This window comes from Clavelina lepadiformis, chromosome 5, assembly GCF_947623445.1.
Source record: "Clavelina lepadiformis chromosome 5, kaClaLepa1.1, whole genome shotgun sequence".
Classification (NCBI taxonomy): Eukaryota; Metazoa; Chordata; class Ascidiacea; order Aplousobranchia; family Clavelinidae; genus Clavelina; species Clavelina lepadiformis.
Genome location: NC_135244.1, coordinates 21,483,627 through 21,498,301, shown reverse-complemented (window position 1 = coordinate 21,498,301; position 14,675 = coordinate 21,483,627). Strand labels below are relative to the sequence as shown.

Genomic DNA, 14,675 nt, shown 5'->3' with positions numbered 1-14,675 from the left:
ATACGTAATGAAAAGTCACAAATGTATGCTAGTGAGTAACGTAGGTTAACAAAAACTGAAGCCATGTGAAGCAGCTATTTAGTTTTGCCCAAATGTTGAGTTGTCTGGCACAAATTTCTCGCTTGAGAGGTAAATAAGACCTTAGATTAGTTTATATCATCTCCCATCAAGCACTAACATAAGCCTTAACATCAACACATAGCATAACATTCTTGATTCGGCAACAAAAATAACGTTTTACCGGGACAGAGAAGAAATGTTAATGCAATTTTTCTCTCAAGAAGATAATTTTGTGTACTGTAAAGACATCGAAGGACTTCTTTCATCTACGGGTCTACTTGAGTATAAACCAGAAGAATGGAGGTCATTCATTGACAGCTCCAAAAAAGTTTGAAATGTGTGCTACTTCACAACGAAAATAAGTTTGCCTGTGTTCCCATTGGCCACTCATGCGTTTTAAAGGAACACTACCAAAGTTTAAAGATGGTCCTGAAGAAACTTTCTTATTCTGAGCATAACTGGGAGATATGCGTTGATTTGAAAATGTTCAACTTTCTCTTAGGCAACAAGGCGACTACACCAAGTATCCCTGCTTTATTTGTTACTGGGATAGTCGGGCCACTGATCAACGCTGGATTAAAAAGGAATGGCCTATACGTGAACAGCTTGTGCACGAAGATAAAAACATTGTAAATGAACCTTTGGTCATTTGTGATCGCATCATTTTACCCACATTGCACATCAAACTGGGTTTGATGAAACAATTTGTCAAGGCCTTAGATTAGATAAAGATGGTGCTTGTTTTGATCACCTGTGCAAAGTATCTCCTAGTCTTAGTATTGAAACGCTGAAAGCAGGAATTTTTGATGGGCCACAAATACGAAAATTAATTTAATATTAAGTTTTTCCATCACATATGACTGAAGTTGAGAAGGCAGCCTGGCACTCTTTCGTTGCAGTTGTAAAAGGATTTCTTGGAAACACAAAAGCAAGCAACTATGTGGATCTCATAGAAGTAAAGCTTACAAACTTTCAAGCTCTTGGATCAAGGATGAGCATAAAAGTTCACTATCTATTCAGTTACTTGGATCGCTTCCCTGAAAACCTTGGAAATATGAGTGAGGAACAAGGTGAAAAATTTCACCAAGATATCAAATTAATAGATGAGGATATCAAGGTAGATGTGATACTCACATGATGGCAGATTACTGCTGGTGCCTAACGCGAAGCTGTACACAAGCAGACTACAGGCGAAAGTCGTACAAGAGAACTTTCCTGCAGATAACTTTAAGCTAATTTGAGTAATTAACTAGAGTGCATCTAAGAACTTCACTAATGCACATTCTGAGATGGGTATATTTTTTCGTATAGTGTTTTGAATACTCCGTGGCAAATAAAAAAATTGATTGCTTGTTTATTTCGTCTGTTTTTACCAACTGTCGTCTTTCTTGTGTTGGCTTAGGCATACTTGGTTTGTTATTACCAAATTACTGCTATTTATTGTTTACTTCAAGCAAGTTTTAATGTGGTATTGGAAGCTTAGTCTCACACATACACACTGTTAAGAGAATCTGTTGAAAAGACGAATAAATGGGGCATTTTTTGTGTTGAATATACGGAAAAGAATAGACTTATGCAGCACTTCTTCATTTAGCTAATCTCATTGTGTCTTTAGCTTTTGCTCATTCTTGTGGTTTTAGTGCAGATAGACTTACAACAACATTTATTATAGGCTGTTCCTTAAGATAAAATGCAACCTACGTTCAAAATTAAAAGGTACCAAAAATATCAAAATTCGCTAATATCTTAAAAACTAGAGCCCATTTGCAAAAACTAATGGCATTTTCGAGCTCAGCGCCCCTGATATACCCTAAAATCGTTCTTACCTTCCATGCCAAAATTTTTTTGTTGGCCAGTGTAATATTATTTTTCAAGCTTTTACGAGGCTTCAAAGCTTTTTAATGATCCTCCATTCTAATACTTTTTGCTCCCGACTGGAATGTATGGGATTTTTTAACAGAAAATCCTGCATGCAAAGATGCAAATTTTGTTGTGATGGCGTTTAATCAAGCTTCAATTTTTTAATTTGATTATTATAATTGTCATTCAAGTAACCGGTTTTTATTTGTTTATTTTTCATAGATAAACATTAAGACAAAAAGTTCGACGTACAAACACAAACACCGGCCAGCCTTGGACCACAAGTCGCAGTGCATATACCAGCTGCTTCTTTGCACACCGGAATTTTGCCTTTGCAGACCGGTGCTCCTAACCCCCATAGAACGCTCCTATTAAAGCTGCACTATACTGTAGCTTTTGACACTTTGCAATTTGTCGCTTTTGGGTTTACTGGGACAAGAAGATGTTGACAGTCGCTCACACGAGTGTCAAGACCACACCTCTCTGAGTCTTTGGTTGCGAGCTTTCCTGCTTTGTTTGTCCCGCCATTTTCGAAGCTGAAAAAAAAACACCAAAGGGAAGTCCCCATAGTTATTTTAATTATTATCATGCAGAACTCTTAACTAAGAGAAATGAAGTTTTTAAAATTATAGCCATAAAAAGTAAAAGTTTAAAACAACGCTTTCCAAAAGTTCAAATTTTTTGTTTTTAATTTTTTGAAATCAAGCAGACCATTGAGGCCAAGTTGTAAAGTATAAGTTCATTTTTTAAACTAAACCGATATGCATAGTTCCAATTTTATGCAGAACTGACCTTTTTGTTACGCAGTGTATAGAAATAGGAAGTTTTAACTAGATAATACTTTATAGTATAGTATTTGACTACAAAATGCAACATGTTTTTAAGGAAACAAAATTTATTTATGTTTAGTTTTATTTATTGTAAAAACATTTCAAACCTATTCCATGGTCAAGGCTTCTATGCATCTGTGACATAGATATCCTATAAAACACGTGTTCCGAGCCCAGTTTGGGTCCCTTACCGTTGTCGTCAAATCTCTTCAATGGGCTTCATTTTTAATTGGTCAACAACAGTAGGAAGAGCAATCTAGTGTTTTATATAGGTATCTATGATCTATGATCAAGACTTTTAAAAGAATATTAATTTTAATGCATTTTTGGTCTAACTTCAAAACGTGCAATTTTTAGGTTTCATTCAGGCATGAAGTAAATATGTCTACGTTTTGATGTATTGTTTTGATGTGTTCTGGCTTCTGTGTTGTAATTCTGTGATGTTTATGTTCCGAATATGCAGCAATAGGCAAGCGATGACTTCTATGTCAACTTAACATTGATTAAATGCAATCTAGGCCCTAGGGTTATTCTAACTGAGATGAAATGATCTAGAAGTCACCTGTGAAATAAAACGACTTTCACAACAAACTTATATTGCCGGAAGTGGTATTTGAGTCCATTGGTAGTTAATCTATCGCGGGTCCTGTTTATTCTTGGAATCGGAAATTAGCCTATCATCCTTGGAATCGACCAAAGTAGCCCAACTAAAGGATCAGTATTTCCCTTTTATGTTTATTCTTTTGCAGTTCCGTGTTCTACTTTTGGAGGAGAGTGCCATCCAGCAACAAACAAACAAAACACACAACGGCCGCTACAACGTTACCCTGACTCTTACTCAGTTTTGCCACACAAATATTTCTTTGGCATAATTCACTGGTCCAAATTTCGGATAAGTTTTAACCAAGTAAGTTACTGTACTAAACGTTTTTGCAGAAGTTACTAGAGCTACTAAAAAAATTTTGCCGATCTGTTTTTACAACATCTAACCTTCCATCAGAGATGTTCTGATGATGAGCATTACTTTGACAAAAAAAAACAATTATATGATGGCTTTGTTATATAATTTAGTGCTTCCACTATTAAAATTAAAGATCCCACTTGGCTATATTAAAACACTGCGTTTTCTAATATACAGTAATTTCGAGGTTTGATGTTCTATGCACGTTAAAGCCTCCCATGCGGCGCCATTACTTTCTTGCAAGAATGTGAAGGTTAAACGTCAAACACCGATGAGTGATTTTGAAAACAAGTGAAGAAAACATGGCGCTGACCTCGAACATTTTTGAATCAAACTCATCAGAAAAAACGTTCCAGCGCTTTTTACCACAGCTCCTCATTCCTCCAAAAGGCAACGATGAAAAGAGATCGGCAATAATTAAACTTCACAAAAAGTGGGCGGATATCGAAGGAAAAAGCTAATTTATGGTAAAACTAAGATCGGCTGGGCTAAGTAAAAGGCAGGGCTGGGGAGCCACTGCAAAAAAGCATAGGCTCCGGAGCTATCAAGCATTCATCCACTAGCTCCAGCTCCAGCTCCGGAGTTATAAACTTTTAAACAGCGGCTCCGGCTCCGGCTCTGGCTCCAGCTCCGGCTCCGGTATAGGTTTTAAAAATAGCAGCTAAGACAAATTATCACTACGTAACACAATTTTTGTTTGGCTACTTTTTTTAATGCCCCTTTATGTATTTATCGGTGCTGAGTTCAAAAATTCAGTTAGTTTTTTCGTACCATCGTTACTTTTTGAAATACTGTATTCAAATTTTGATATTTCAGAAATTCAAATCGCCGTGCTCCTCACTGAAGTCACCTAGATTTTCTTGAAAAAAATCCAGATGCGAACATAAAAAATCCAAGCTTTTACACTTTATCATTGTGTTTATCTGAGGACCAACAAATATTCCTCCTTTTATTTTGGCAAGTGATAGTCTGGGAAACATTGAACGGATTTCTTGAAAAACTTGTCCTTGAAAATCCAAAGCTTTGACAAACTGTTTTACCAGACCTAATTTGATATGAAGTGGAAGCAGTAAAACTATTTCCCGGCTTACAAGAGGTTCCCTAATAACGTTGTACATTCCTGGGTTTTGTTTTTCCCATGTCGGCCATTAATTTTCTCATAGTGCTCACCGTCAGCTCTACTATTCCACAAGCACAGAAAGCAAGAGTATTTTGAGTAACCACCCTACAGACCAAGCAAAATTCCCAACATTTTAAAGTCACCACAAACATACCACTTAAACTGAGTGTAATTGATTTTAATGAGCAGTTGCTTGACGTTTTCATAATCTTCTTTCATCTGTAAGGAATAAGCAAGTGGAATTGATGGATATATGTTGCCATTGTGAAGTAACACTGCTTTAAGACTTTTGGTAGAACTGTTAATGAAACGCCACCACTGAGTAGGATCATGATCTATTCCAACAGCACCAAACAGGCCTTCTACATCTTTAGAATAGCAAAGATCTTCAAAAACTTCAAAGTAGACAGAAAACTCTAAACATTTTTGAATAAAGCATTTGAATAGCATTTTTGAAATCAGCGCTTGAAAATCATACAGATACTTTTAATAAATGTAGCCAAACAAAAATTTTTTTAAATTTTGTTGCGTAGTGATTAAAGTTTGTTATATTCAATACTGGAGCTGGAGCTGATAAATATTTTGTAGCTCCAGCTCCGGCTCCACAAGAAATGTTTAAAAAGGCTCCAGCTCCGGCTCCGGCTCCGGCTCCGGAGAAAATGCTTGGCTCCAAGGCTCCAGGCTCCGGCTCCGGCTCCGACTTCTCGTGCCATATCTATAGAATCAATGGATTTAGTGGCATAAAATATAAGCGTGGAGCGCAACCGTTGTACCTGTCGTTTTGTAGGTCGACAAATTGACGTCACTTTCAACAAGGTAAACACAAGCGAACAAATAAAAAGAAGGGAAGGCAAACAGTAGTAAATTGTAAATGAAGTGATTACGTGGACGTGGAAAGAAAATGAAATAAAGCTCTTCATACAGTGAGTCACAGTAAATACAAGATTAAAACGTCATCGTACATGAACTGATGCTGTTTTAAAAACCAAGTATCCGAGTGAGTGTGAAAACTTCTCTGAGCACTTATACGTTTTCATTTTCCAGTTTGAGTCGAATGAAAGTTTCTTTTCATTCGTTAATTCAGCGGGTTTTATCGAAGGCAAAATTTTATTAACGGAAGATCATAAAAGTTTACTGCAGACATCAGCCAACTCAGCAAAAATCGGGTGCTACATGAGAATTAAGTAACTGAATCGCAAATATTTTACTTTCTGAATCAAATCTGTCACAAGAAAGAGGAAGTTCTCAAAACACGTCATAATAACCTTTGTGCAAGCGCGTAGTTTAAACAATCGTATGATGTTTGTTAATCGCGTCTTTACCTCCAACACTTGTTTGTTTCAAAATCTTTGTCAAGAGCATTGTTGTTTTTCAAACTGATTCCAACAGAGAGACGCTCACAGCAATTAGTCGGGCGTTGAATTTTAATTTCGAGGTTTTTGATAAATTTCTTTCTTTTGCTGCCATAACCGTCACATATAACAACGATAAGGATCAGTACATAACAAGCTCATTACCATGTTTTTGGACATTCTGAAGCCTTATATCAAAAATTGTAATGCCCACGTGACACTATGAGTGTTATTGCAAACAGCCTGATCAAATTTGATCTCGGAACAGGAATCCTAATTTCCAATTAAATTTGAAGCTGTGGTTACGATAAGTATTTGTCAACTATTGTTATATGCCTTGAATATAAATACTACTCTTAATTAATGCTCCTTAAGTTCGATAAAGTCCGTTTTAAAGCAGTGAATGCCTATGTAGAAAATATTACGATGAATGCAAAAATAAATAGAGTTGTTCTAATGTTGAACTATTTCAATTTGCAACCTGTGGTTTTGGTACAATGACAGTTGCAGTATAATTAGTGGGCGTTGCTGCAACATTGTACCGCGGTAATTTATCATCATCACCGAAGCACTTCCAAGGTGTCTCTGGGAAGGTTTCAGTCGAACGCCCTCGCTTATCCATCATGAATTTAATGGTAAACGGTGCACATTTTCTTGAGAGTCATTTTATTTATTATTACCTCTGTATAATTGCATTAAAAAAAATTTAACTGGTTTAAAAGCATTGTATGATGACGTTAATGTTAAGTCTTGTCCTGTGAGAGGATGGCAATGTGTGTGCGGTAATTAGGCACGAGGTTAACATCATCAGCAACATTAGTTAACATTATAAATGTTTTTTTGCATGTTCCGAAAAGTTTCATGCCGGCAATTAGCAGTAATTTGTGGCAAAGTCAACGTGACCCCGTGAAGGATATGAAGATGCATTTTTGAAAACAATTCTCGTCGTCCTTCGTGCCAAATTATCTGCTGGTCACTCACATTTGATGTCGGGGCAGGAACCGGGAACCTAGGCAGAGGGGAAAATATTTGCGGAATTTATTGAGGTTTCCTTTCGCTCCGCATTCCATCAATAATCAATCTGCCCAACATCTGCTCAGATGTTTCTAAGATTCACTCGTAATTATATGTGTCTTGTTCAAGCTTTTCCTCCTGAAGCAAGAAACGCTCCACGCTCCATCCAAGTACTCGCTTAATTTAATCTTCGATTGGATGTTGCTCGAGTCATTCTACAATGGTCGCTGGAACAAGCTGGCTGTGATTTTTAATGCTGTGGTCTCGTGATGTATGCGTGAAGTGTTTTAATTTGTTCAAGATGGCCGATTAATACGATTTCCAACCTGGCTTGTGCGGTGACTTTATGTTGAAGAGGCAGTTTACGGTTTTATGACTGATCGTTAGAGCCGTGATAATCTCCACCATGATAAACTGGTAGCTCGTAAATATCTGAAAAACTGACTGTTCACAACTGAAAAACAACTACAGCATTCGTATCCCCACAAAAACTACCAAGTTGAGGTGGCAGCTTTAATAAAGGCGTGTTTACTCATATTCTATATTTCTTCTACCTTGCTATGCTAGGTATCGGTATGTTATGGCGATGTAATAGATAAGCTCATGTGTTTTTTATTGAAGGCTGAAACCTCAGAGCTCACGACTATTACTAGTAAAACAGCAGAATCGTAGACTGAATAGCAAACGAGCATGCAGCGATTAAAACAAGTTTTTGCACAAAGCGCGAACTAGCTTGAGAGCGCCAACTAGCGATACATTAATAATACTTTAATGGCCGCTACAAAACAACTTGCTGCCAAAAGTCTACAACGCAAGATTAAAACAAGTGACATATTACATCATGTACAATAACACAATATACAGCATTAAATATGATAATATAACGTTGATATCTCACATTACACTAAGTACGAAAAACTACATGATATTTTCACAAGAAACTCAAAATATTCTTCCACTACAAAGTTGATTGCATGAAGGTTATTAGAGCACTGTTGCAGGCAATGAGTTGCAGCTTGCATGGAATTCCTTGCTCTATATCAATTTATAGTTAATAGCCAGTGACCTGGTAATAAGTCATACTCCAAGGCAATGAAAAGTGGGAAATCCATTTGACCGTTAAAAAACTAAATAATGAGCAAAATAAAGCACAGAATGTGTGGATGTAATCCGATGCAAGTTCCCGGTAACACGGTCGTACACTTTCACAAAATCGTTGAACAAATTCATGATGAACATAAAAACAAGTTGAACATAACGAGATACAGTGATGTCTGCAACAATGAAAAGGTTTCACGGTAAAAATTAGACCAATGCGTTCGAGAGAATGTGCATAATTACGTCATACACAAAACCTGGTGATGAAAGCAGCAAATGTCAGGGTCAAATGAGTTGATCTCTTTCAGCGGAAGTCATTGTCAAGTGCGTTGTAAAATCATGCGCTGCTCAATACACGAGACAGTGAGGTAATAGTTCCATTCATCTTCGTCATCAGATGTGTGGAATCTTTCTCGGCGATGTTCATCAACTTTCCAACATCAACCAGATTCTTTTCAAACACTCCGCTTGATGTCGTGCTTGAGCTTGTTAATGGTCTCGCAGGTGATTCACTAAAATTAACGTTGAGTCACAAAAACAATATTTCAGAAAACTTGTCTTTTAATTTACACGGGAGGCAACAAAATAAGATGGAGCTCATATGTGGTTTTCTACAGCGCCACCTTGACATTCTACAACTAAAACTGAAAGATTCTCAAAATATTTTGTTACCTTCAGTGCTCTTCATTGAATAGGATCGATCAAAATAACCATCTCTGACTATCCAGACCAACAACCTTCGGTTTCTAGAAAAAAAAAACAACAACAAAAGGCTGAAAAGTTTTAATTGCAACTTAGCTGTGTCAACTTAAAGCGCAACTGCAACTCTAAAACAAGTTGGTTTTAAAATAAAGTAATAATTTTGTAATTAACGTTTTCAGCGCAAAACTCTTCCAGTAAGGAGAAATAAAGTTTTGAATTTCGCATTTTTTGCGTCCCGGCCATCTTCAAAAATAATCCGAAACGTTGCAAAGTCTTAATCGCAAATCGGCTGAATTAACTTTAACAAACCATTCACGTACTTGCGATTTTTACCAATTTATAGTATTATGACGTAATATAGACCAATTCTTCACAAGTTAAATATAGCTGAGCCATTACGTTTGTTTGCAAATTTAAATCGAAGATTAACTTGCTACATAACTACAGTGTTGAAATAATAAAAATATCCAGCTCGGTGGTGAAGAGATTAAAGCATAGAAGTAGTAATTAGTCTAAGTCGGTCTCACAGTCGACCACGATGTCGAACATTGTGACGTTTTTGTGACGAGAACAGCAGTCTTGAACTTTATTTGACCTGTTCCTAATTTTTGCGCAATGCGATATTAAAAGCTGATAGCACAATTGAGACGCAGCAGTATGTCTTCAATAAATTGTCGCACTCAACTCATGTATTTTTTTGCGACCGCGGGAACAGCTAAAAACCTGCCGAATGAATTGGTTGCGCTTCAATGCTAATTATTATGGTTCGCATGGGTTTTTATTACTTCCGCTTGTTGTTCGTTACTGTTGATGAACAATTTCTGTTTTCATTTCTAAAAGATTTCAAAGTATGACTAAAAAGTTGTGCGGCCCGCTTACTCAGCTGTAACTGACAAAGTGGCTCGCGACAGCAAATAGGTTCGTCACCTCTGGTTTAGATTGTTCTGAAATAATTAAACTTGCAAAAAACATAGAGTCTGTGTTTTAGTCAGTAAACCAACAACCAAGAGTGCTACATACTTACCGGTTCGGGTAGCTTAGAGATAGCATCGGATATGGATTTTATTCCAGATGCTCTGATCCTGCACCGGCCAATATCAAGCTCCTCGATCTTGCTGAGACAAGTCGAAATATGAGATGCTCCATCATCACCGAGATTATTCCAGGAAACATCAAGCTTCTTCATCTGTAAAACAATATGCGGTAGATGAAGTGTAAGGAATTGTATTTTCAATCACATGAGTTGTCCAATATCAAAGCAACAATGCCTGGTATGAAAATAAAATTGTTGTTATGACGTCATAATCTACAAAATGTCTAGAAAAAAACATTCTGCAAAACAAATGAAGATAAGATAACTGCCAACAGTATTCGCAAGACAAAAATACATAACCATGCCACGACCAAAACAAATAAATGCCGTAAACATAATAATTAGTTTCTATAAAAACAGCAGAGGTAGTTCATGGATATCCCAAATAATTTACTTTGGTTCTTAGATGTATATACTGTATTTTGCATAAACGGCATCATAAGCGTCTATATGAGGAAACATAGAAAAAACAAATATAAAAATAGTAATATAGGTGAGTGAAGCGTAAAAACTATAAAGCTAAAAATGTTAAAACCGGCAATATGTAAAATGCTTAAATACAAAGTTAAATCAGGGCGAACAGTTTTCCTATCAGACAAATAGCACATTATCACTGTGATAAAGACAGTCCACTAGCACTACGAGTAACGGAAGCGGAGAATTAGTGACATGCGATGTAAACAATTGGTAAGGTGTAATCGTTATCTTATCTTGGGAAGTAATGTGTCTTGTATGTTTATGTCAGCATGTAAATAGCTCACGCAATTAGTTTCAGCATTGTCAAAGAAGGTCACCTTGAAGCATTATGCTATGTCAGGTTTATTAATGTAAAAGTTATTATGATGGCACAGAAATGAGTTCTCAGGGCTGCCTTGTCATCTTGGTATTCTTTGCTGACACTTTTGCCAAGCCACATATGCGCGTTCCATCTGCAAGTAAAACTGTTCTTCATTTGACCATGTAAATGACGTTGCATAAGCGGCATGTAGCTGCGTACATACAGTAATCTCGGTAAGTAAGAGATTGACTAAGGTGGATGATCCCAGTGGTAACGGGGTAGATGTCGTTTTCATGACCATGTTCATGTGTTTTCCGTGGCTGCCACACAGTGTACATTGGCCGTACGAGTTGGAAAGGCTGTGTTTCCGTTTCATATGAGCTGTTTGATGCGCCAGCTCACGGTAATTGATCAGTATGTTAACCAACGTTCGAGGGCGCTTGTAAGTTACGGTGGCAAGTGGTTTAAGAGACCTTTCTTGCTTCGTCGAACTGTAGAGTGCGAGCTAGTCCGTATGGCTCTGGTAACGTTATATAAGTTTCTACGCTTTCCATCGTCATTCTTGTCATCGGCCTATTCTGATCATTTCCTACAGTTTGAAAAGATTTGTTGAAATAGTTTCCTTGGGAAATGAAACGCTAAACACTTTTCTTTCAGCCTTTGGAGGGAAGCGGTGAAATCTGTGTTGGTTTCACTCAACATACGGAGCCTATTTGCCTCTGCATAAAATATGAATTTGAAAACACGAACCGGATGGTGGGACTTTCTGTGTAAAACTTCCTTATAATAAAGATTAAGCGGCCTTAATCAGTGGGCTTAGCGAAATTTTTCGCTATAAAGCTACAGTCCCAAATTGCCGTTTTTGGGAATCGCAATGGCAAAAATAAAGCACTTACAAATCTAGAAGGTTGGTAATAACCTTTCCGTCTATTGCTGTAATCATTGTTGACAGGTGTAAGCAAAACAAAACTCTTTAAAATAAAATTGCATGAAATTTTCTTTAACATTTACAACAAATAATGACAAGCAACTACTGCTGCAGTTAGACACACACGTTTCACAACGCAAATTTGCTACATACGAATGCGGTTGGTGTTGGAAAATGTACTGGAGTGTAAATATTTTTGAAAATAGTGAAGCCATTACGTTCGTTTGCAAATATAATTCAAAGATTAATTTACTTCAAAACTACAGTATTGAAATAGAAAACATCAGGCCCCATGGTGGAGAGATTTAGAGCGTACAAGTAGCTTTTACGTGAACCCCGCCGGCAATCGATCAAGCTGTCAAACATTGTGACGTTGAAAGCAGCTAAACATCAGTCAAACAGCGCAAACAACGTGATTATTGGCTGGTGTTTGATACACGAATAGTCGTACAACGACAGGTTAACATGTATGCGTTTAACCCTTTCTAAAAACGTTGTATAAAGTGTGTCAATGAAAATAATATGAATAACTTCTACTGTTAGAAACTGCTATGTGCGTGGCAAACGTAGATCACACACTACGTCGATAAAGTTATAATAGGCAATAAAGTTTCGGAAAACTAAGGTCAGAAAATACGTCCAACTCTGCGAAACCGAAACTCAATATTAAATAATTACTTGTGATATAAACCTGCTATGCCAGTAAACAACGAAAACAAAGCGAGCAAAAGAAGAAAAATTTACGGAATTACTTACCACCATGTGGAAATTAAATTACATAGTTAAATTTTCAGTTACGTGCAACACTATATGTAGTGAATAAAGAAATGGTTGTTTTGAGACTAATTTCACACACATTTTTGCTCCGCAAAGTTAATGGAGAAAAATGAACAAAAAAATACGGAACACTAAACATGTCAGAACCTTGTCATGGCGGTTCAATATAAACGCTTTGTTTTACAAGCCGACAGCAAGGAGCCGACTTGGCATCACAGCGTCGTAATTTAATTCACGTTATATGTTTATGACAAGTGTGAACAAAACAAAACTCCTTGGCAAGCCCAAGTGGTGGTAACTAAGACCGAAAACTGTAAGAAGCGACTATGTATCGATTGCAGCCAAACAATTAACAAATTGACGCTATTGGACGGTTTTCCGCTGCCAAATATACATGAAATAGCGCATGATGTGTCTCGATTCTCCATCTACAGTATGCTAGACTTAAAGAGCGCGTACCACCAGGTAGAATTGGCGGCTAACGATAAGATTTTTACCGCATTTGAAACCGGTGCTAAATTGTACCAGTTTCACCGAATGCCGTTCAGCCTAACTAACGTAGTCTCATGTTTCCAAAGAACAAAGGACGAGCTTATATCAAGCAACAAATGCCGCGGGACTTTTGTTTATCTCGACAATATTACCATCGGTGGTAATATACACACTAAGAACATGACATTAATTAATTGCAATTTAGCTGTGTCAACTTAAAGCGCAAACTGCAACGCTAAAACAAGTTGGTCTTAAAATAAAGTATTAATTGTGTAATTAACGTTTTCATAAGTCATTCAGCCCAAAACTTTTCCAGTAAGGAGAAATAAAATTTTGAATTTCGCATTTTTTGAGTTCCGGCCATCTTCAAAAACAGTCCGAAACGTTGAAAAGTCTAAATCGCAAAACGGCTGAATTAACTTTAACAAACCATTCACGTATTTGCGATTTTAACCATTTGTAGTATTATGACGTAACAAAGGCCAATCCTTCACGAGTTAAATATAGCTGAGCCATTACGTTCGTTTGCAAATTTAGATCGAAGGCTAATTTGCAACATAACTACAGTGTTGAAATAATAAAAACATCCAGCTCGGTGGTGGAGAGATTTAAAGCATACAAGTAGCAATTAGGCGAACCGGCGGGCAGTCGACCACGCTGTCAAACATTGTGACGTTGAAGGCGGTTAAAAAGAGACAAAGAACGCAAACAACGCGATTGATGGCTGGTGTTTGATACACGAATAGTCGTACAGCGACAGGTTTACATTTACGCGTTTCACTTTTTCTAAAAACGTTGTATAAAGTGTGTCAGTGAAAATAATATGAAAAACTTCTTCCGTTAGAAACTGCTATGTGCGCGGCAGTGACAAAATGCGATTCTTGCTTTATGTAAAATGGAATTACTTTCATATTTAATTGGATGATTTCAATTTTGACATATGTAATCGACGTAAGCAAGCAGTTGAAACGGGCGTCGGACAATTTTAATTTATCACAAAGTAATGATGAAACAAAAGACTTAACAAAGTTTAGAACGTTTAGATCAGAGGTGACGAACATGTGGCCCGCAAATCGGTTTGACAGTCGCTCTTACATGGCGAACCATTCCGGTGAGACCAGCAGTCTTCAACTTTGTTTGACCTGTTCCTAATTTTTGCGCAAGGCGATATCAAAAGCTGATAGCACGATTGAGTCGCAGCAGTATGTCTTCAATAGATTGTCGCACTCAACCCACGTATTTTTTGCGACCGCGCGAACAGCTGAAGCTAGATTGATTAGATAGAACAGCAGAAACTAGCTAGATTGCACACGGATTTTTTCGATTCGAGATTCGATTCGATTTTTTCGATTTAATTTTCGAATTTTTTCGCACACGGATTTTTTCAGGCCGCGGGGGCAGCTAAAAACTTGCCGAATGAATCAGTTGCGCTTCAATGCTAATTATTATTATGCATGATTTTTATTACTTCCGCTTGTTGTTCGTTACTGTTGATGAACAATTTCTGTTTTCGTTTCTAAAAGATTTCATAGTATGACTAAAAAGTTGTGCGGCCCGCTTACTCAGCTGTAACTGACAAAGTGGCTCGCAAAAGCGAATAGGTTCGTCAC

The 14,675-nt window shown here is 37.2% G+C and overlaps 1 protein-coding gene across 1 annotated transcript in view; it reads right to left on the bottom strand.

The window, feature by feature from the left end:
• Positions 1-14,675, bottom strand: part of LOC143459118 (uncharacterized) — a 239,056-nt gene that overhangs the window by 130,008 nt on the left and 94,373 nt on the right. Inside the window, exon 30 of the mRNA XM_076956097.1 lies at positions 10,022-10,183. Within this exon, the coding sequence (XP_076812212.1) occupies positions 10,022-10,183 (162 nt within the window). The remainder of the gene's footprint in view (positions 1-10,021; positions 10,184-14,675) is intronic.